The sequence below is a fragment of the Aythya ferina genome (assembly GCF_964211825.1).
Source record: "Aythya ferina genome assembly, chromosome: 1".
Lineage (NCBI taxonomy): Eukaryota > Metazoa > Chordata > Aves > Anseriformes > Anatidae > Aythya > Aythya ferina.
Window position 1 is genome coordinate 56,537,105 of NC_140296.1, and position 22,765 is coordinate 56,559,869.

The 22,765-nt window shown below is 40.5% G+C and overlaps 1 protein-coding gene across 3 annotated transcripts in view; it reads left to right on the forward strand.

The window, feature by feature from the left end:
• Window positions 1-22,765, forward strand: part of PCCA (propionyl-CoA carboxylase subunit alpha) — a 286,474-nt gene that overhangs the window by 257,646 nt on the left and 6,063 nt on the right. For all 3 annotated transcript variants that reach the window (XM_084505549.1, XM_084505550.1, XM_084505551.1), the window contains 2 exons: window positions 9,401-9,541; window positions 21,683-21,760. In XM_084505549.1, the coding sequence (XP_084361675.1) occupies window positions 9,401-9,541; window positions 21,683-21,760 (219 nt within the window). The remainder of the gene's footprint in view (window positions 1-9,400; window positions 9,542-21,682; window positions 21,761-22,765) is intronic.

A 22,765-nucleotide genomic window follows, 5' to 3' on the forward strand; every position in this document is an offset into this window, starting at 1 on the left:
AAGGCTTAAACGCACCAGGATTAGCTTAATCAAGCTCTACAGGCTACCTTTCCAAGCATTGTCACAACGGACTTGCTTTTTATTGTTGTGAAAATGCATGACTCTAACAAATTAAGCAAGATAGATACACAGGCAACTTCGTAGTCACCTGTGGCCACTGCAGTTCATTGCAATCACTATTAGCTGTTATGAGCTATTAGCTCTTCTCAGACAGCAAAACTCCAGGACAGCGGAACCGAACTCCTCTCTGAAAGATGTTTTTTTAGACTTGGTGTTAAGAACAGGAGGAGGACAAGCGGTTACCTGGGAAGCACTCCAGTTTTATTTCAGAATACTGAGCTCTCTGAGACATTTTGTCTAAGATACATTCGAAATCTCAGGGTGAGCAAATATTACAGTTGCATGTAGGTAAAGGAGGTTCAAAGTGTCAGCACACTTTATCTTGCCTGCTGCTGCTTCTGAGTCTGCTCCATCATCTTCTCTGCAGCGAATGCTTGTAGTTTGTCCATTGATGTACACATCCTGTAGCAGTGGTCATTAAAAGTTGATTGCTATTTTTTGTTTGTTTGGGGGGAAAAAAAAAAGTCCTATTTTGCAACCAACTGCTGTTCTCTGCTACACAGTGAGGAGAGAATTGCATGGTACTCGTCAGTGGCTACGTTTTATTGTTATAGAATAAACAGGTCAAGTGTTCTTGCTTATTTAAAATAATTGCACAAATCAAATTAGGAGTTTTTAATTAATGTATGTTAAAAACTACTGTGCTGTTTAATGGGGTCGGTCATGTTTAACCACAGTCTGTACACAGCTGATCAGATATATATTTTTTCTACTCCAGAATATATTGCATATTTAGTGGGTTTGATTTTGTAAGCACTTAGGCATGTGCTTTGTCTTACACTAATAAGTCCTGGTAGCTACTGTGGGCCTGGTTACATACAAAAAGTTAAGCAAAACCCTGTAGGATGGGGACTCATTTCAGAAATCAAGTAGTCAGAACATTTCAGAAAAAGTAGTTGCTTTTTTCTTGTGCAGAATTTCCATACCATTTTTTAATATATTTTTTATCAGAGAAATCTGTATTATTCTTAAAGGAGTTTGTTTTTTTTTTGAGACAAAAACCAAGTTGCTAATGATACAACTAAACCATTTTCACACAATTGTAAGTGTCGTGTCAGGAACCTATTGCTAACCGAACAGCAGATCAGTTGTTGTGTGTTGTACGTATGTTCCGCACATGGTGCTCAAGGCAGTTCTCACTGGGCTTTTCATTAAATAGCAGATATTAAGCGAATGTTTTAAGTATAAGTTGACCGTATTTGAAGCCATAAGAGTGATGAAAGTGATGCATTATGTCACTGTAACATATTGACATTATCAATTATGTGTTATTAAACAGCTTAGCTAACTGAATGATTTACCTTGTGTTTAACTGCCTTTTTCAATTAAAGGTAGCAAATGCTGTAGAACCGGGGCACAGTCATAGAAACCATATATTTTCTCCTGTTAACACCAGCACTGCTGACATGCAAGTGATGGGAGTGTTGGCATTTTGCTGCAGGCTCTAATGGGCTAGTTTAAACGGTCTAAAAAAAAAGTGATTAATGATTAGGAACAGGACTGTTACACAGCTTCACAGCTCTTTCCCTCCGTGCGTTTCCATTTATGTCAACTAGCCGCACACTTGGGAGGTGTTATTTCAAAGTAGTCAACATAGAGATTTTTTTTTCTTTTTTTTTTTTTTTTTTTCTAGTGCTATTTGTTTCTATTTCATAGGTCCCTTTGGTTGGCCAGATATAGCTAATGTTTCCTTAAACTTGTAAACTTCAGTGACAAAAGAGGATAATCCACCAGCTTTATGTCAGACCAAAATCTAAACTATTGAACTCCAGCATAATTTCTGAACAGTGAATGCTGTCTTTAACATCACTCTGTTTGCTCCCGTTTGGCTTATTGTGTTGGAAATAATTTAAAGGTTCCTCTCAAAATGACTGAAGCACTTTGTCAACCAATAAATGATTTTCTTGTGCTATTCAGTTGATATTGCAGCAAGCAGTAATTTGTACATTAGTACTGCTTTGTTTGTAACTGGTAACTGTCCACCCCCAAATCCTCCCTTATATACATGGATACACATATACGTATATAGTTGTTACGTGACTTTCGTTGGGAACTGAGGTCGACAAACATTACTACGACACTTTAAACTCCACTGAGTTTAGAAAATCCAATATATCATTCTTTTTAATTAACCTTAGGATAGTGAGATGCTGGTAGATACAATGCATTCTCTTTGCTCTTTTATGCTAAGGCAATATTGTACACTGAAGAACAGCAGGGATTAAACACTCAAGGGGAAGAGACCTTGTATTTTGGGGGAATTTTATTTTATTTTACTGGGATAAGATCTAGGCAGCATTCACCCTGAAGTGTCATGTTGTGAAGGGTATTGTTTTCTTGGAATAGAACATTGAATAGCATATTGGTTACTATCATTTGGTATTTTATCATTGGTACTTTGGTTTATTTGGTATGATTGGTATTTTATTAGCAATCAAAATATGAAGCTAGTAGTGATCACAATATGAAACTAAGTCCTAAGTTTTCTGAACAAAAAGCATAAGAAAATAGTTTATATAATAATCTAGGAGCAGATGTGAGGCGTGAGATGATTTATAGTGCAGTGGTGTTACTGAATAGCATGTTGTGGGATAAGGCGACCCATCTGCCAAACAGATTTGTGTGTCTATAGAGGAAAAAGCAGGGCTCAGTGGTAAGCATGTCACCCAGTTGGCTTGTCCTCCTTGAATGGGATGCTCAAGATGTCACTGTAGCTCATCTTCCTTGTGTAATGCTGTTTCTAGCTACCTTTGCCAAGAAACCCATACTCAGGCAGGCATGCTGTTGACTCAGTTGATAGACTTCAGACAAAAGTAACAGTGGGAATGGTCCTAAAAGTGCTGTGGTCCAATCCATCGCTTGTGACCAGAGGACGAAGCCGCAACTCTGTATGTACAGTAAGGACTTGGGTGGGCAGATTTGGTCAAAGTCACCATTTATTTAAGATGAGAGAATTTACAGAGGGCAATGCAGTGATGAATGGTTGTAGTGCTTTTTAAGAGATGACAAACAGCTCCAAAACCTATCTTTGACATTTAGTCCTGTACTTTTTTTTTGGTCCTGTTGCAGACAGAGCTACGTGTTGCTTCTGAGAGATTTACCCCTTCTTGCTTGCGCAGTGTATGGGTGGGGATTTTTCAGGGATTTTCTTGTCTCCGTACGGGCACAGACTAGAGTATGTGTAGTTGTTACTACAGGTGAGTAAAGCTGCTTCCCTTCTTCCTCCTAATTAGGACATTTAACTTATCAACAGCCACTTGAATTCCCGGTCTTTGAAGAGAAACATTTTCTGTTTAAACCACCAGCATTTCTAGCCTGCAGCTGGGTCAGGGGACCATCTGCTCTGGGCAGTTTGTGAGTGTTATTTATTAACTCGGGCCCCCAAAATCTGGATGGTGGGGCGACTGTTCCCAAGGCACGCTCTGCTTGTTCCTTGTGGTTTGGAGGCATGTGTTGAGGTTCATTGCACGCAGTTTTCCTGCACTTTTTTTCTCTTTGCCTCGGACCCATTACTACGGCTGTCTTCTTTAGCGGTGATGGTAAAATCCATACATTTTCCGAGCGCATCACTCCAGCACTTTCCCCCCGTAGTTCACAGTGGCACTGCTTGTGGGCAGGTTTCAAAGGAACCTCATCTCCATATGGTTTTACTCGATAATCCTTTATCCACCATCTTCAGCTCTCATTCCGTTGCTTTCTTGCCTGTGGCTACGTTTCTATCTCTGCATCAATTAGCACAGTGATTTATACAACAAGCAAGCAGTTTAGAGGTAATGGTACACAATTAACATCTCATTCCACCATAAAGGGTATGCTAAATACCCCAGTCACTGCTTTCTCTGCCTGGAATTGAAATAAGTGTTTGTCCTAATTCATATGCTATCTGATGTGAAGTGGGCCTGCTTTGTACAGCACTACACCATTAATCTAATTATAGATAGCTGCAAATGAAGTGCTGTCTGAGCGCCGGGCCGGCAGAAAATAGCGCTTTTGTCGTTTAGCATGACTCCGTGAAGCAGGATCGCGCCGGGCCCGGCGCGGTGGCAAAATGGAAGCCCGAGCCCTCTGGCTGCCTGTTGCATCCCTTCTAATTACAGCCGCCTTGTAAACACAACCGTAAATACAGCCGGAGATGGGCTGGCAGGCGGCTTGCAAGGGGAAATCCTCCATGTGGAGGGGGATTAAATCATACAGCCCCGGCCCTCGGCCCTCCAGGCCCGGCCTTGGGTCCTCTAGGCCCGGCACTGGCCATCCCCCCATTGCCGCTGCTAAGGGCTCTTGATATTTTTTTGTGGCTGCTTTGTATGTGTGGCTTCATTATTATTATTTATTATTATTATTGCTCCATTAGACTGAAGGTGCCGCTTTTTTTGTGTGTGGCTGTTGGGGCCAGTCCTCGCCACCCCCATGTGGAAATCAGCTCCTGAACTCGTACCATCACAAAAACAAAACCAAACCAAACCAAACAAACACAAAAACACAACCCAAAACTTCCAAGGTGTGCAAAGTGCCGTGTAGCTCCTTCATCTGGAGTAGGAAAGCCTGGGCTCTAAAAGAGGGTGGTGCCAGACACCCTGCAGTAATATGGGATAACTGCATCATTTTCCTGTTTAGGTGCCCTGGTGGAAATCTCAGCAAGACCATGGGCGGTCACTGTGTCAAAATGGATAATGCTTCATAAAAAAGGCACTGTGCTCGTTGCATTCAGCTTGGCAACGTTGCTTATTATTGCCATGAGTGAAAACTGAATAAGGTATTACTCACGAATCTGGGATGGTCAAACTGCAGGCGACACACAACAGTTAAGCGAGTTGAGATAGGATGCTGATTAGTAATGTTAAAGGGAAATTATGTGACCACAGTTAATAAATTTCGTTGTTTCCAAAAAAATGACACTGTAAGGTTAGCAAAAGTAATTAAGATGCACAGCAGTTTCTTTACTGAAACCTGAGCTACGTAGGATTTTCACCCTTCTGACCACAAGAATGACAGACATTTGAAAAACATGGGTGAACATTAAGGTAAAGCGCTCTGAAAATCCACATCTGGTCGGCAGTCCAAACAATGTTGTAAGTACCATATGGGTATTGATACATTAGATTGCTCTATAAAATCTCCAATGGAGTTTGAACATTTACAGCTTCTGAGGACACAAGTTTCATGTGTATGGGGAAGATCATATTTAATAAACTAATGTGAGTTGTAACAGAGTGCAGTCTTGAGCATGATACTGAAGGTATGCAGTTGTAGCCAGTAAGGGAAATTTATCTCTTCAATGTACAGAACTTGTTTTTAAGTAAAGATGGGGTTCAGGTGTGCTGTGGCCACCTATTTAGTAGCAGCTGGTCTACTTCTTGTCTGCTGACTTGGGAGATCAGTACTGTATATGTCTACAAAAATACCTACAAAACCCAAGGTATAATTTTCAATGTGTTGCTTTCTCTTTTCCCCCACCTAATCCTTTACACTGCTGTTATTACACCTTTCTTTCTTCTTTCTTTTTTTGTGACAGAGGTTTGGTTGTAAGAGGTAGTTTGGCATTACAAAAACATCCAATTCATTTAGCAGGAGAGTTAGGATACTGTTACGCTAAGAAAACTATTAAGTAACATCCCCTTTCCCTCCTGTAATTTTTGTCAACTGAGCATGGACTCCAGCAGCCTTGTGGAAAAGAAACACCTGTTTTCTGCACCATCAAAAGCTGTGTGGTTCCTTTCAGGTACTTCTCTATTAACTTTGCTTTGGCTGGAAGAATTAGGCTCCGAAGCCCTGCGGAGCGGAGCAGTGGCTGGTGACAACCTCTCCTCAGCGCAGGTCTGATGGCTAGCAGCTTTCATTGCGCCGGGAGTCCACCGCAATCTATTTATGACTCCAACAGATGTTTCTTCTGTTTTAGGCCAGTGGAAACCTTCTGGTCTCTATTTATAACCCAAACTTTACAGCCTTCCTCAAGTTACGCCCCTTGCTTTCTCCCATCTTCTCCTCCTTGGGAAAAAGGCGAAAAACCCAAACGCTGTCCACACTCCATTTGTATAAAAACGTCTACATCGTATGTACAGTGTTGTCCTCACACGCTAAATCAAAGGCATAACAGCAGTGTTAATCATCCTTAAAAAAAAAAAAAAAGAAAAAAAAAAAGTATATTCTAAGTATATTCTTAATCATCTTTGTTTTAGTGGCATAGGCAGGCACTGATTTGTCTTCCCCAGAACCTTGTGGGTCTCCCCAAGCCATGGGCAGCTTCCCGGCGAGGTGAGCGGCCCCCCTGCTCCTCCTCCACAAACCTCATCCCCCAGAGATGAGAAACAGCTTTACAAAGGGACGCTTATGTGGGTGTTTAGTGGGGTCTAGGCGGCAGCAGAAATACATCAAAGGTAATCTTAAAGAAGGAACCTTTCTTTGCTGCTTTGTCTTTTTATATTCTGAAAGGTCATTTGTGAACCAACTGTGCCAAAAAAGGCCCTTCCCCGAGAAGTTTACTGTTGTTATTTTTTACTTTTTGATTACAGTAACTTGCTTATCCCCCAAACAGACTAAAGAACAATAAACAAATACAAAAGGAAAAGGAACAGCTCATCAATAACAAAGACCTGCGTTTTAAAGCTTTGAGTGTACTGGCTCTTACATCTCACTCCAAGCAAAGCAGGAGTCCTGCAGAGAAAGGAATCTAAAAGATACGAAAATTATAAAGATAGTAAAAACAATGTTTGGTTGGGATATTTTAACTTGCTGTGTAGAACTGAGCTTTAAAGTGCAGCACACTGAGGAACATGGTTTTCCCCCACTGCTGTAAGCTGTGAGCGCATAGGGAATTGTGTGTTTCACTCGCTGTGAAACGCCGTAACTCAGATGAATGCAGAAGGTATGGCTTTCACTTGAAGTTTAAATTTTGAAATTGGACAGCTCAGAAGTGTTGATCTCTCTCTCTGTAAGTGGCTGGAAAAAAATGAAATGGCATCTAAACCCAATCCGTTGGAATCACATCAAAATAGTCTCTTGCAAGAGGCAACAATACAGCCCACAAATCTAACTTCTGTTTTCTTCCTTGTTGTTTCTTTTTTATTTTATTTTTATTTTTTATTTTATTTTCAAACTCGGAGTACAAAGAAGACACTAACCGTGGATACTGAAACTGTGCAATTTGGTGTAATTATATTCCCCCCCATAGATTTAATGAAGGACTTTTAAGTACAATTTATCTTTGATAAATAGTCCCTCTGCACGGAATGTTTATTAGATTGACAGCAGAATACACTCTGCAAGCTTTTTTTCCTTGCCACTTATGACTCAGACGAATTTTAATAGGAGTAAAAAGCTTTTATTTGCACAGTAATTTCACTTAAGGATCATATCCTTCAGAAACTGGCAGACACTTGTATGTCTTGATTGCAAAACAGACACTCAGGAGCGAAGAAACATGCACAAGATGTTATTATTTGACTTGTCACACTGCTGCAATTCTATTTGCAACTTCTGTCATCAAAGCTCCTCTAGGCATCACCTCCCCTCTCCCCACAGCACACATGCAAGTGAGCGCACACTTTGCTTCCAGAAAAGGAGCCCGCTGCACTGAACGGCCTTCCTTGTGCGCGGAGATAGCCGAGTGTATTTTGGTTTGGAGAACGTGAGCGCCAGAGGCTTAATTGCCACGACGATGCCTGCAGGAGGCTTGGAGTTAAAGCAGCTTTTTGCATACAAAATGGTGCTGGTGTGCGTGTGCCACCGCGGTTATGACCAAGGCGTGTGTTTGGGAACGGGTTCGGAAATCTTTGGGTGCCACTTGCGGCTTTGGGAAATATTGTCGTGGTGTTTTATTACATTTACCCGGGGTGTGGAGGGAATGGTTGGTTCGTTTGATCATTTATTTCCGTGTACTTCTGAAGAGAAGCAATATTTCTAACCAAACACCTACCCTGTTCTTTGCACATAATCTGCGTGTGCAAGCGCCGTTTGTGGAGGACGATGATCCTCCGTTACCTTGTTTTATTTTGGCTTTGAAAGCTGCTTTTTAAAGATGTCATTGCCGAGTTAATTACCTTTTGCATGTATTCCTAAATACCTTGTTCTCCTCCCTAGAGGAGCAGAAGGCAGAGTCCCCCTTTACTTTCGCCATAAGGGGATCGGATTTTTTCTGTCTGTGCAGAAATGAGAAGTAAAGACGTTTTATTGCTAATAAAACAATAGCTAATTGTTTTGGAAGAAAACATACTGTTCAAAGCAAGGTGTTGAACTTTCCATCAGCAAAATACACATTTGAATTGTAAATGCACTTCATCCGATGCTTATTATTAAAACCTTTGTTTAAATTATTGATGAAGTGTGGTGCTGGTCTTCACTCAGTTGGCCATGGGGAGGAAGGAGCTTCACGCAGAGACCTGCTGCCATCTACTGGATTTTTGCATTCATTTGCAAGCGTACTGGGACGAATTGGAAGGCCATCTGTCTGAATGCAATGAATTGTCAACGGGATTGCAAGTTTTTAAAAACTAAAAGCCTGGAGCTCAAATTAGTGCATGCATTTAGATGTTTTCAGAAAGGTTTTGTTTGATCTGATGCTCTTAGGGACTTGGGCTTCACCATACTCTTTTCCATTTTTAATCGTTATAAAACATAAGAGAGAAAACATTTTTTTTTTCTTCCTTAAGGAACATAACAGCTGCTGAACGGTTTTTATTGCAGTTAAAATATCTTAAATACAACCAAATTATTTCTTCATTCTGCTTGTGTATGAAAAATTGAAATGAAATTGTTTACGATGTTCAAATTGCAAAACCTAAACAAGTTATTCTCTTCAACCATTAAATGTGAGCAAAATAAATGTTTAAAAAGTAAGAGACTTAAAATCAATTGTGTCATTGAAAACGTGTCAGACTTTCCCAAAAGATCAGTTTCTAATTCAGCACAGTGATGGGAATGAATTTCCAGTACCTCAGTATTCTTTATCCACTAATAATAATTTGCAGTAGGCGTAAGGATATTTGTGTTTTTTAACATTTGTATTTCCCCTGTCTAATCCTATTTGTTTAAATGAATCTGACATTTCTTTACTGTACTTGATTAGTTCCTTTTATGTGCTCATTGCTGCAGTTTAGGGTCAACATATTTTTTTTCCTACATCCTGAAAATGAAACTGAATAAGGATCTCAAACAGTGATTTTTAGGCAGTCCGGCAAAGAATAGATAACAGATGTATTACATAAAAACATAAAATAGTGCGGATTATTCACTGGAATTCACCAAAAGTGCTGTATGCTAAAACATTCCTCTTCCTATTCTTTAGTACAAATTGCAAATACTGACGAAGGTTGCAGCAGAGCTGAGCAAGTACATGCCAGAGAAAGCAGCAGAGGACACCTCCAGCATTTTGAGATCTCCCATGCCTGGAGCAGTGGTGGCAGTTTCTGTCAAGCCCGGGGACATGGTAAGAAACGTGATCTATCTATCTGCATTTGCATTATCTATTCCACACAAATTTCTCCTTGGTGCAACTGAAACTACAGGTCACATTTTTATTTTTTTTTAACTTCACCTGTAGAGTAAAGTGTGCTGAAGGATGTGTGCTGCTTTTCATTTAAATTGTAAAAAATAATAAGGAAGCACCATTCAAATTAAAGTGGGTTTAAAGGGAATGTGTTTGTCTGGTTACAAGTCCACAGTTGAAACTTAACCAATAGCTTGGTTTTGTGTCAGAAGTGCCTTGACAAGGGGAAAAAAATGTGTATGTGTGTAAATATATATAAGTAAATATATGTTGTTAGTGATAGAAATGGGATTGTTAGTTTTCTGCCATGTAGTAATGAAAATATAAGTAAACACAAGGGACACAGGGTAGATATTACCTTTTTTTTTTAGTAGCATTTCACAAGACACATGACGTTTATGAACCGAGAATTCTGTGCTGGGATTTCCTATTCTCTTATGGGAATTCTCTTGTCCTGCACGAGGGATAAACTTGGCATACAGAAGGGCAACAAAACATGCCAGTGCTGTTCTGGGTATTTCCAGTGCTTCTCATCTGGTGTTGAGCTGGAAACAAACATAAATACAGTGTTTTAGAGTTGCACGTAAATACTTCCTTGAAATCAGCTTTTTATGAAACTCCACCACATTGTAATCAAACGTTATTTCTAATGTCAGGGCCCTTAAGTGGATCTCTCAGGTTGTGCAGATTAATTTTAAAGCACTCGGTACTGTTGCTGATTAAATGATGTAATAAATGTGCATGTGGCACTTAGGAACAAGATTTAGTCACAGAGTTATAATCTATGGCACCATCACAATTTATGGCAACGAAATCTAGATTTCTAGATTTTCCTGATAGATGATATAAGAATGGGATAAAGATCTCAAGTCCAAAATTAGCATTGCGTTTACTATGTGACAGTCATCAGTTGTGCTGGTAAAGTGATTTGTTAACATTTTTCTGTGATGCCACTGTTGTTTTTAGAATATCTGGATATTTCTGTCTATTCACAAAGATAAAGGAGTCAATCTGTTAATACTTAAATTTGTAGGGGTATATGTTCATGTTAACAAAATAAAGAGATTTCTGAGAAAACATTACTAAGTACAGCTAAGTAAATATTAGCAAGAGATAAATTCCTTTAGATCACACTTAGATTTCTGGTTTTGTGATATACACACACACACCACACTGTTTATACCTTTAAAAACAGCAGTATTCAATTAAAATTAGTCACTAAGGCATTGCATGGAGTGAGAAATGTGTGATTTCTGTACAAGCAGTGAGAGTGACTGAATGAAGGAGACCTTAAGCGAATACTTTTTCCTGTGAAGAACGAAGGGAAGGATTCTTAATCTTTTTAATATTTTTTAATATATTTTTGAGAAGTTAATTCTGCTGCGTGTTACAGCTTTCTTGTGTGTGCCTTGGAGAATATTTCTTGTTGTCGTGAAGGAACAGAACCAGTGGAGAAGGAGGCCAGAGCCAAAGGGATTTAAAGTAAATAAATAAATGAATCTCCCCCCACAAATCCACAAGTGGTGCAGTGCATCAGAGCATAAGTTGTTAAATAATGTGTGGAGATTTCTTTCTGTTTTCCTCTCGTGCAGCTTTTTGCTGGAGGCATCGAGTGGCAGAGCGTTCGGACGGCGTAATCTAACGTTCTGCTGACCTGAGCTTGTCAATGCTAATTGTGTGGCTTTAATTGCAAAAACACATTTGCGTTATTGAAAAGGGTTTAACTTAAATCCTTCCTTTTCAGGACTAGTGTCAAAACGTTTAAAAAAACAGAAGCGAGTGAGGGAGATGAGGGTAGCATCAGCTATCTGCGCTGAAAAAGCAGTGGGATGGTGTGATTCAGATTACACGTCTTGGCTGCCCGTCAGAAACCAGCTCACTCACTACAGCTGTTCAAGGCGTGATGGGCAGGGAACTGTAGCTCCCCGATAAATACAGCTCCTTTTGTTGCACTGCTTGGGGGAAAAAAAAAAAAAAAAAGTCTGATTTCTTTAATCTACTGGAGAGATGGGAACTTAAGAAGCTTCGGCTCTATAGGGCAAGCTCTGTGTTTGCAGTGGTGCTTGGCAGTTCAGATTTTGCAGCCTGTGTGGAAAACAGCACAGCTGAAGATCAGCAGAGAGTGAGGTAGTTGTCCTTTTTTCCCCACTCAGGTGTTGGAGGCTGCCGGGTTCGTAGCTACCTGAGGCTGTTTTCTCCTACCCTGTGTGGGCAGCAGAGCTACAGCTCAGTCCCTGCGATTCCAGAGCGGCCAGCAGCATGGGGAGCTAGGCTGGGTTACCTCCTTCAAGGAAACTTTGCAACAGGGAGGCAGCAACTCGTGAGGGATGTATCGCCTTTGTCTGAAGAGCTGCGTGTGCAAACCCTTGCTCAGTGCCTGCAGCTCAGCTCTAGGGCATCACACCCAGCCAGGTAAAGCATATGGTGTTTGTTAGTCCCTCTCCGTGCGTCCTTAGCCAAAGGAGAAGGCGACGCTGCTCTCTCCGTTAGTTTTCCTTGCCCGATGCAACCTCCTTTTTCCTTCACGTATAATGTTCTCTTTTGGCTGCTGTTGGTGAAAAATACTCGGGGCCGATGAAGCCCGGTAGAAGATTGTGTGAGCATCCTCTCTCCAGCTGGTCTGATAAGCACTTTTCAATTCGTTTTTGCCAAAAGATATTGCATATGCAAGGAATTTATTTTCTTTTGTCTGTAAGATGATCTATAGATCTTAGTAACACAGTGGGGAAGTGCTTTTTGTCATTCAGAGAGAAGCAGAACTTGTGACGCTGCCAATTTTTTAGCTTTTCAGTTACTTTCTACTTTCTTTATTTTCCTTCATGTGATCAGAAGACTGTAATTAGTTGTCACTCAATTATTCCTGGAAACACAATGAAGCCACTCAGAAGCATAAAGCAACACAAACAACAAAACAATTTGAGATCTGGCTGAATAGAAAGAAGGTTAATATTATTTAGGGAAAGAAGATTTAAATTTAGCTTACATTCTTCGTGACAGCACGGTTGTGTTACATAGGAAATATCCATATGAGGGGGTGTTTGGGAGTTTATTTTTCAACTAGATTGTTACAGATGAGTATGCACTGAGATGAAATTATGTTTGGGAGAGTCACTTTTTGGTTCCCCACGGTGCTAAGGGCAAGAGAAAAGAGCTGTGCTTCGAGAGTCTGGATGAGGGACTCGCTCTGTTTCTGCTGACACCAACGCCACCACAAGCCAGCCCCGCTTGCTCACTGTATTTCGTGCATATTCAACAACATTTTCATGCCAGAGTGTGGAGATGGCACTGCACCCAGCTTGACTCTCACCACAACTACCACAAAAACGCCATAAAAACTGCTACAGCTGCACAAATTCTCTCCTTCACTTAGAGGGCAGGGAACAGGCAGACACACGTATTTCTCCTCGATTTTTGTGCCTGTAGGATTCTGTGCACTGAGACTGCAGGAACAGGGCAAGCCCAGGGTCCTACTGTTCGAAAAGGTAGAGCAGTGTTGTCATAGCCCCACTGAAGAAAGCAACATGAAATGCTCCCACAACAGATTCTGGGTCGGGTAGTCTGTACTGAATGCAGCCACAAAAAGAGATTTTAGCTGTCCTGAAAGCCTCTACTAAATGTTAACCTATGATGACAGTTTGCTTATTCAGTTTTGTATCTGCCAGAAATGCAAAGATGCTTTTCTTTTAGCTGCATGTTTTCGTTTGTTGTTCTCCTTTTGCAATTGAATTAGGCAGAACAGGTGGCAATACTAAGCCAAGCGTTGGTCAATAAGCTAACACCGGTGCTGGAAGCACTTTAATGATTTTTTTTCTTCCTCTAAATAAATATATAAAATGAAATCACCTCTAGATAAATGTCCCATTATTATTTAAGCTTTGCAGCTCTACAGCCAAAAAAAAGAGGGCAATTCATTATTATGACCGAAATTTCTAAATTTCCTTTCTTCCTGCCAGTAATAACCCCATGTTTTGGAAGTTGTCTCTACTCAAACCACTTTCTATACAGACTTTTGTCTATCAAAATGTCTTATGATTTCACATTGATTTTGGTGTAGCCATAGCTATTGATACTGCATGGGATGCTTTCTTGCTACCCAGATACCAGCTAAGAAATGGATATGCTGATTGAGTCAGAAATTTCAAAATTAGGTATCTCAAGGGCTTCTTATTTACCTGTGTAATTTACTGAACACAGTAATTTCCTGACAGTGATTTCACATTTTAAAAGCAACCAAGGAAGATGTTTTAAGCTGCATTCAACTCCTTTTCCAATTAAGTTGCATGTTAGTTGGTTCGATTTCTCTTGTTTCTCTTTAGAAAAATAGTAAAAAAAAAAAAATGCCTTCTCCAGAATTTTCCATTTCCCAAGCCTAGGAAAGTTTCTTGCTCTGGGAAAAGATCTGTTTCACTTGACCTCTACTGTTGAAATGCTCACGACTGAAAAACAAAATAAAACAAAACAGCTTCCTAATTTCTGTTTCTCACCGCATTGTTCATTCTTGGGAAAGAGAAGGTGGAGTTGTGAAGTTGCCTGTTGCCGCCAGCCAGGTGTGTCTTCTTTTAAGTTATATTTGCCCTTCAGACCTCAAAAACTAAATGAAATTCTTCTTTCTTACCTTATACCCATAATTAAAGTGGTTGGATTTTTTAACAGAGAAATAACAGCCAGGCAAAACAGTAAAAATTGATTTAAGTAACAGTTTTACATTTGATAAATATGCTGTCAATAATTTAGCAAGGTGTTCTTAAAATGAAATATGATTTTCTGTTATGTGCGAACATTTTTTTTTCTTTTGTTGATGTTTTTTTCCTTTTTCTTTCCCTTGCCTCCTTTCATCCCTCCTGTTCTTCAGCAATCCCACTGCAAATATTAACTGCATTTTTTTGTTAAATGGAGTTTGGGAACTTGACCAAGTGTGTCCAGGAACCTGGGTAATTTTTATAATTTTGTGTGTTAAATAACTTTTTTTTTTTGCGTGTGTATTTTTGTAGGAAACAAAACAAAACCCACCAAAACTATCAGTAAACAGATTAAGCCATTTTCACAGTTTTGAAATACCAAGAATGAAAGTATCCAAATATTTCATCATTCTTATAACATCAAGATATAGGAACGATGAAATATTTGAATACTTTCAAAAAGACTTCAAGTTATAATTATGTTTTGGTTGCAAAACACTATATTAATTGCTTATAACATTTATGTGATTGTTATATTTTACAAATAGGTTTTTCTTCTATATCTTTATGCAGTGTAAGATTTCTGATTGAAATCTAAGATTTGTGGTTGAGTGTAGTATAATGAAGGATGAAATCCTATTCTTATGCAGAAGTACAAATAGTCAATATTATTAGAGTTTCTTCCTAGGGAGAAAAAAAAAAAAAAAAAAAGAAAGAAATTAGAGTTTCTTCCTTTTCTCCCTTTTGAAAAGACATCACAGATTTTTATTTATTTATTTATTGTTCTGCTTTGCTGTTTTGGATGATAAGCAGCTTTTTAGCCATTGCTGAAAAAGTTGACTGATAAAGATTTCTGTGATATAAACTATGCTTTGACTTGGGCCAACTTGACCAAGAATCACCCACAGAAGCTCTCTGCCTCCGTAACGTTTCTCCTGGTGCTCTGGGATCTCCGCAGCAGCTGGGGAAGTGTGTTTGGGATAAGTGGGAGTGCAATGACCAGTGATTGTTGCTGCCAGGGGGACATCGCTGACCTTGGGTTAATCAGAGGTCACAAAATTTGGGAAGTGCTATCTTCGGGTTCATTTGTTAAAGGAGTGTGGCAAAAAAAAAAAAAAAAAAAAAAAAAAAAAAGTAAAGAAGTTTGATAATGATTTGTCACGTGCATTAATTGCCGCTAATTGTATTTTCAACCCTGTAGCTCCTGTTTCAAAGTTAATTTGGAAAGAAGGGAAAGCCTGCGCTAATTATTTTGCATGGCAATGGACAATGTTAAGGAATTTCAATTGCTGCTCATCAAATTCCTCTCAGTTTGTTTTCGTGTTCGATGCTTGCTGCCAGAATGCCAACAAGTCAGGGAGAAAAAAATCCGGAAGGGGAATGATACCAGGACGGACCAAGTTTAAACAACAAATAAACACACAGGGAGTATTTTCACAAGGGTTTTAGAAAGGGAATGCGTGCTTAATTACTGTTCAGTGGTTTTGCACAAACATTAAATGAGTGTTGTGATGATTTTGCAGAAGCCTGTGAGACAGGGCAGCTGGATTTCGTGGGGCATGGTCTCGCATTGTCCCTTCTTGCTCAGAAGACTCTACAGAGACACAAGTCTCAGCAAAATGGAAATCGAACGGGCTGTTTTCTGGTGTCTCCCCAAAGCTGAGAAGGGAGATACCAATAAAACCTAATTCTCACTTTGCTTTTAAGCAAATCTAAAATCCTTTTTGCTGAGGGCTGTTGTCTTTTTTTTTTTTTTTTTTTTTTAATTATTATTATTTTTTTCCTTCACATCTGAGAGCTTTAAAATGTTACGCTTCCGGAGCACCTGTGTTCCAAATATAATGGAGTTAAAAATGTAATTGAGGGATTTCCACTTTTGTAGGCAAATCAGCAGGGTTGATATTGATCCATCTTTTTAGGGAGCCACAGTGCACCAGAAGGTGATACTGTAGAGGGCCCCGTAAACCCTCGGAGCCTTCTGTCTAATTTGGCAGAAAAACACAGAATGTCGGACAACAAAAGAGCGATCCGATTCCATAAGAAATCTTCATCCCTCCCACCCCCTTTTCACAAGACTAAAAAAAAAAAAAAAAAGACTTAATTTTTTCAGCTGCACACAATGATTTGGTGCTCACTCTTGCATTGAAACAGTTGCTGTCAGAACAGGCAGGAAACAGTTTTCTTTTAATTGCTGAAATCATTCGGAAGTGCTTCATGCACGGCTTCTATACAGCAGATGCTGTGCATTAATTGGCCTGTGTAGGGCTGACCCAGGGTTCCTTGCAGCGGGCCCAATTTTAGGCAGAGGGTTTAAATAGCTTATTTCTTATTTTGTATAACCTGGCGTACATTAGGAGTGCACCCGCACGTGGGGTATTTCATGGTCTGCAGTTTCTAATGTCATGTGGGTTTCAAAACCTGTGTTTCTCTGGTAATGTACTAGCAGCAGGTAAGCTCTAAATACCATCCATCAGGAGCTAATTTTTTATCCAGATACTCCAATGACTGATGAACCTGTCTTTTGTATGAATGTTCAGCACAGGAGAAAGCCATATGCCCCTGGCACTGGTTCCTATGCATTCTTTACAGTTCGCGGCGAGGAGATTAACGAAAAACCAAACCCGTACATTTACACGTCTTTCATTTATTTAGCAGTTAGCACTTTCTAAAATAGCTCTATTTTTTCAACAGCGAAAGGAGATTTAGGTCTCTTAAAGCAATCTGACTCCCACTACTCGCTTTCTTTATCAGGAATATTACCGCACACCCTTAATAGGGAACCTTGTTTTGCTACTCCCCGTCTGTTCAAAACAGACCTTAGCCCATTAGAAGGTCCTCCCTTGTGTGGGAAGACCACAGCTGTTACTGTAAATCTCATCCAGTAACTGTATCACCCCCATTTTGTGGCTCTGAAGGATGAAATTGAGAAATGGAATACTGTGCAGTCATCCTTTACATCTCCAATTTTAGGCCTTTGCACATCATTTTCATGCTTTTATTCCAAATCAAACAACATTAGTGAGCAACACCACCCTGTGCTAAATGTCTGGTGTCTAAGGCAGCGCCGACGATCTTTGTTTTTGGAGGCTTTAGGATTTGGGGGGAAGTTGGGCTTTTGTTGACGGCAGATTTTTTGTTCTGTTTTTTAATTCCCTCTTCTTCCTCCTTCCCTCCCCCCGACAGATCTTTGCAAGTCGTCAGGATTTGTCCCAAACCAGAAACCCAGATGGCAGCGAGGTGCCTAAGATGGAGGACACTCGGTTGTGCCTCCTCAGAGGAAGCAAGGGCTGGGCGCAGTTAACAAACCCAACTTTAAAAAGGTTTCTGTTTCTTTAAATCCCCGTGAATAAAGTGGATCTAACTTCTTACGAAGGATATTGGGGGCTTTAATCAGAAATAAGAAGTGGTTTAAATCATTAGCACAACAAAGCAAACTATAAGCTTGAAGATAAAAGTCTCAGGGGAAAGAGTCCTCTGAAAATAAATGGGACTTGATAGATTTCCATATCATTTATAACTTCCCTTAATTACACTTGGAAGACTTGCCAGTAAAACTGGAAAATTGGCAGCCTATATCCATTATAGTAATTTTGCCGACCATGGCAAGCAGCTGGCTTTACTGGATTTTATTTCCCATCACTCACAATTAATCATCAGCTGGAGATGTCTGAAACTCCTCAAAACGTCGCAACACTGTGTGACACTCAGGCCTCCTTAAAATGCTAAAATCTGCTGAGTAAATGGGCCGAGCTCCCCTTCCAGTGAACTCGTTTTGGTGCGAGGCAGGCTGCTGGTTAATGAGTGCCACTTTGATAATCGGATGCGAATGTGAACCCTGACCCCATGTCAAAGGAGAGGACGCGGCAAGCTGGATAAAAGATAGGGGGACTCGGACCCGCAAACTTTACACCAATTAGACGGGGAGCGGGGAAGTGCATCAGCGCCGATTGGGTTTATCAGAAAGACTTGTGGGGCTTGTGACCATTCTGTAGGCCTAGCACCGAAGACGTCCTGTCACAATCATTAAGTCTTCATCAGGTGACGCACACGAGTCTGAGAAACGTGGGCTGTGTTCACAGAGATCCCTCGCCAGCACTGCCCTCAGATGTGCTGCCTTTTTTTTTTTTTTTTTTTCCTCTCTGCATTTTAGAGAGGCCTGACTGTAAGCGTGGTCACTTGCTAAGTTCCTCCTGCCTTTAAGTTTCTCCTGGACTCTTTAAGTCCCTGGGTTATTCAGACAGTGCTATTGACTGTTGCCAAATTCACGTCTGAGTTGTCAGCGACATCAAGATGTTAGGTCCCCTCCTCTTCAATGATTTTATTTTCCTTTTTTCTTTTATTTATTTATTTATTTATTTATTTATTTTTCTCCTTTTCACTCTGTGGAGAACAAAAACCGAGCAGATACTTTGAACAGAGCTGTGCAGAAATAAACTATTAAACTACAGAGTGCAGGTCTAACAGCTAATCGCTCCCTTATTTTGATGTTGCGAGCAATGTGAAGGTAGATTTGTCTGTGGCAAAACTGAGAGACATATAGTGGAGTTTTTATTTTTTTTTGTTAAGAAAAAGAGCCCATCTATTTTACCTGGCTCTAGTCAATCAAATTCTTTGTTTATTTTCTGTTCGCCAATTTTGACAGATTTGGGTCATCACTGAGACCTCTATAAATTGAAGTATAAAGATGGTGGTTTACACTGGTTTGGCATGCACTGAAATAAAGAAGTCATACAAAGACAATGCAGCATAAAAACCAGTCCAGATAAATCCTTGGATAAGTTGGAAAACAAGAAATTGTACACATCACTGTGGTTTTCATTTGCAGGCTAAATAACAGGCAAAAGGATATGTGCAATTATGTCATGAAAGAAATTGGACAATGCCCAAAAGACTGAAAGAGAAGAGACAGATACAAGTGCCTAATTTTAGGATTTGTTGCTTTGCAACACAATGAGGGGGGCTGTAAAGGTTTAACATAAGAACAGTAATTAAACTTCTGTGCTTAAGTGACACTTTCACCAAGGTAATTTTGAACAAATTGCACATCATCAGAAGTACTGACACAGCATTTTAACACGTGGTACATACTGCAAGTGTCTCCTTCCTTCCAAATTAGTAAGACCGCGTGATGCTAACTTTTTACTTGGCCTGTATATTTTGTTGGTTGGGTGGATTATTTCCTACCGATTTCTTTGCCATCAACCCTACAGTTATATATGAAATGTGCAAACATTTTATTTCTGGGAAGGGTGGGAAACTGAGGAATTCAAATTTATGGACATCTCCATAGTGGTTACGGGCATTTTACTGCTATACTGAAGATCTACAGAGACAACTCTGTACTTTTCCAGTAAATACATTTTCATGACTTTGTTTAGACAATTGTTAAGGGATTTGTGCACTTTTATTTTTTTTTTAAGTGGGCATTCATAGCTTCCTCTTAACCTTAGAAATGTCTGCAAAGTTCAGAGCAGATGGAAGAAAAGCTGAGGAGTGAGATAGGAAGAGGAAGAGGAAAAGCAGGAAGGAAAGAAGGAGCTGCTGGAGAAAGGCCCCAGACAGGGCAGTAGGTGTGGAAGGAGAGAGACAAAAGGCAGGGAAATAACTAGGGACAAAGTGCAAGTCTTTGACACTATTCACCGAATTTGACACTGCTAATGACTTAAATGCTCACCTGAAGCTCAGGATGGCATTGCTGCGGTTGAAGTGTTTGTTGGGTGTTGGTTATTCTTCTGTATCCAGTCATTGCGCAGTGTTCCCAGAGCAAACAAGTTCCTTATTGACTCCAAAATGCCCATTATAATGCTGTTGGAGAACTAGTTGTAACCATTTTAAATATATTTTCTGTCATTCTGCCTTGTTCATAACCCAAAGGCAGATATCAGCACTTTTTTGAAATTAGACCATTTAAAAAAAAAAAAGTCAGACCAATTAAGTCTCTGCTTAAAATGTATGGCTAACATTAGTTGAGAGTAGGGCTGGAACAAGCTTTAAAAAAATAATTTTATTTAATTTTTTAGAATGTACTTTGTGCAGTGTGCATTTGATCTCTGACTTAACACCTATTTGTTAGTATATTCCCCTGAAGTGGGACACACTTGTCCTTAAATATATATTATGTGTTTTACATATATTTATATACATATTTATCTATAAGAACATATATATATATACACAAATACATTCTGTGGTGAAAACTATGGTTTTGTCTCTGTGGTCCCTTCCCTGTGGATGTAGCTTGGCGTTTCTTCTCAGGCACGCTTCCTTCAGTCGGTCAGTACAGCGCCTATGGCAATGCGAAGACCAGATCTCCGCAGGTCTCAAGTGACCCTCTTCAGTGAAATGTTGACATTAGAGTGAAAGTTTCCCATTTTTGCCTGCATAACGAGGGAAAGGCAGATTTCCATGTCCACAGAAGAGCCTCAGGGAAAGACTTGCCGTGGGCACTCAGAGAAGCCACCTCAGAGAAGCGCATCTGTACCAGTCCTAAATACTGGAGCATGCCAAGTGACACATTTTTGTGACATGTCTGGGTAATCACCAGGTTATCTGAGGGATAAATGCTGAATATGTGCTTTTCCCTCATCTGTAGGCAGGCCCCTGGGCCATCGTGAAGCCCTGAGGGGTTGGTTTCCATAGCTGCGGGGTGAAAGGCCTAGGAGCAAGCACCCATGTGGAAGCCAGGGGGAGCGTGCAACACCTCACCTTGAGCTTGCACGTGCCTTAGCAGAGGGCAGAAAGAGGAAACTTGAGTGTTTCCCTTTAAGATCTATCACTTGTTGTGAGGATAATGATCATTTTGCCTCCCTGCTCCCTCCCCAGTGGACAAGGTTGGGTGTTCCCTCACAGGCCCGCTCCCTTCGCTCAGCTGCCACCCGGGCACCGAGGAGAGCAAAGGTGCAGCTTGCTGCTCGGCATCAGCCTGCTGGGTGTTTTTGGAGCATCCCACCCGTGCTCCCCAGGACCGGTGCCAAGAAACTTTGGCTTCTGAATCAGGCTTAGCATCCGTGGGATCTGCGCCAGGGAAGCCAAGCAAAGGCTCCGCAGCCAAAGCTGCGCAAATTAAATCTCGGTCTGGATTTAATTGATGTCGAGCCGGGGTGGATGTGAAATGTGAACTGTAAAGGTTGGAGCTGAGTAGATGGGGTGAGAGAGGAGCCTTTCAGGTTTGTTTACGGTGATGTTCTTAAGCGGGTGATCCCTTTTTCCCTGTTTTGTTTCCAGTTTGTCAAAGGCAACTGTGGTTCGTGTCGTGACTGTACATAGCTGGCTGACTTGACTTGTGCCATGAAAGTCTTTTTAGCATTTAATGGAATAATCCCTTTATTTTCCAGAAGAATCATACACACTTAGAGCATTTTAAATCCTCTCTCCTCATTTTGTACTGCTTTAATTTTACCAGGTTTCAGAAGGTCAAGAGATTTGTGTAATTGAAGCAATGAAAATGCAGAACAGTATGATTGCTGCTAAAACAGGCAAGGTAAGCTACCTTGGGTCACTTAAAACCATATGCAACTTGTCAAATAGGATAGAATTTAAAAAGGAAGAAAGGAGGATTCTGGTTGTTAAGGAATTAAGTCTGATTGTTGTAAGTCTTTCGAAGTGAGGTGTCTTTAATTTTTAACATTTACATCTGCTGTGAATGCTGTTAAGTAGTTCCGAGCTGTAGATAGCACAGCAGGAAATAGTTTTACTGGCTTCAGAAATTCACATAACTCTTTTTCTCCTAAATGATTTGTTTTCTATGATGTTACAATGCCAAGTTGAATTGAAAGACGTTGCAAACCATTTTTTTTCCAAATTCCCTACTTCCAAAGATCAACTGAAGAAGAGAGATCTCTCTGCCAGTTAATTCATTAATGGCAAACAATTTGACATTACAAAACCACTCAGAACAAGGCATAGAAAAGATTCTTGCAGAAAGAAGAGAGAGGCGATTTTTTGATTATTGACTGTGCTCAGGCTTCATATTTAACATGAAGCCTAGATCTGCAAATGCATTCAGACTGTGCATTTTGGTATCTTCTTTCGGGGGCGAGGGATCAGCATAGCAGCCCCTGAGCTGGGACTGTCCTCCTGCAGCGCAGGATGTACCAAAACCAGCCCTCTGAGCGGGGAGCTGGTTAAGCTTATATGACAAGGAGAAACCCCATCTGTTTTGGGGACTGTCAGCCCCCGGGTCAGGGCCTCAGAGCATTCCTGTGCCAGATTATAATGCACAGCCTGCAGCCATCACCTAGACACAGGCCCCCAGTTCATCCTTTTCAAAGGGAGAGCAGAGTCACTTTCGAGGAGATCTGGATTTTTTGTTCTCCTAATCTCATATTTCCTAGCAGGTCCTAGCCCAGCTCTGGCTGGGACAGGACCCTGTGCTAAAGAGAATAATAATAAAAATAAATTGCAAGATTAATTAGTCCAGAGGGAGGCAGCAAGGAGCCTGACTCTGCAGGGCAGAGACTGAGTTAGGCATTGGCAAGATTTGCTG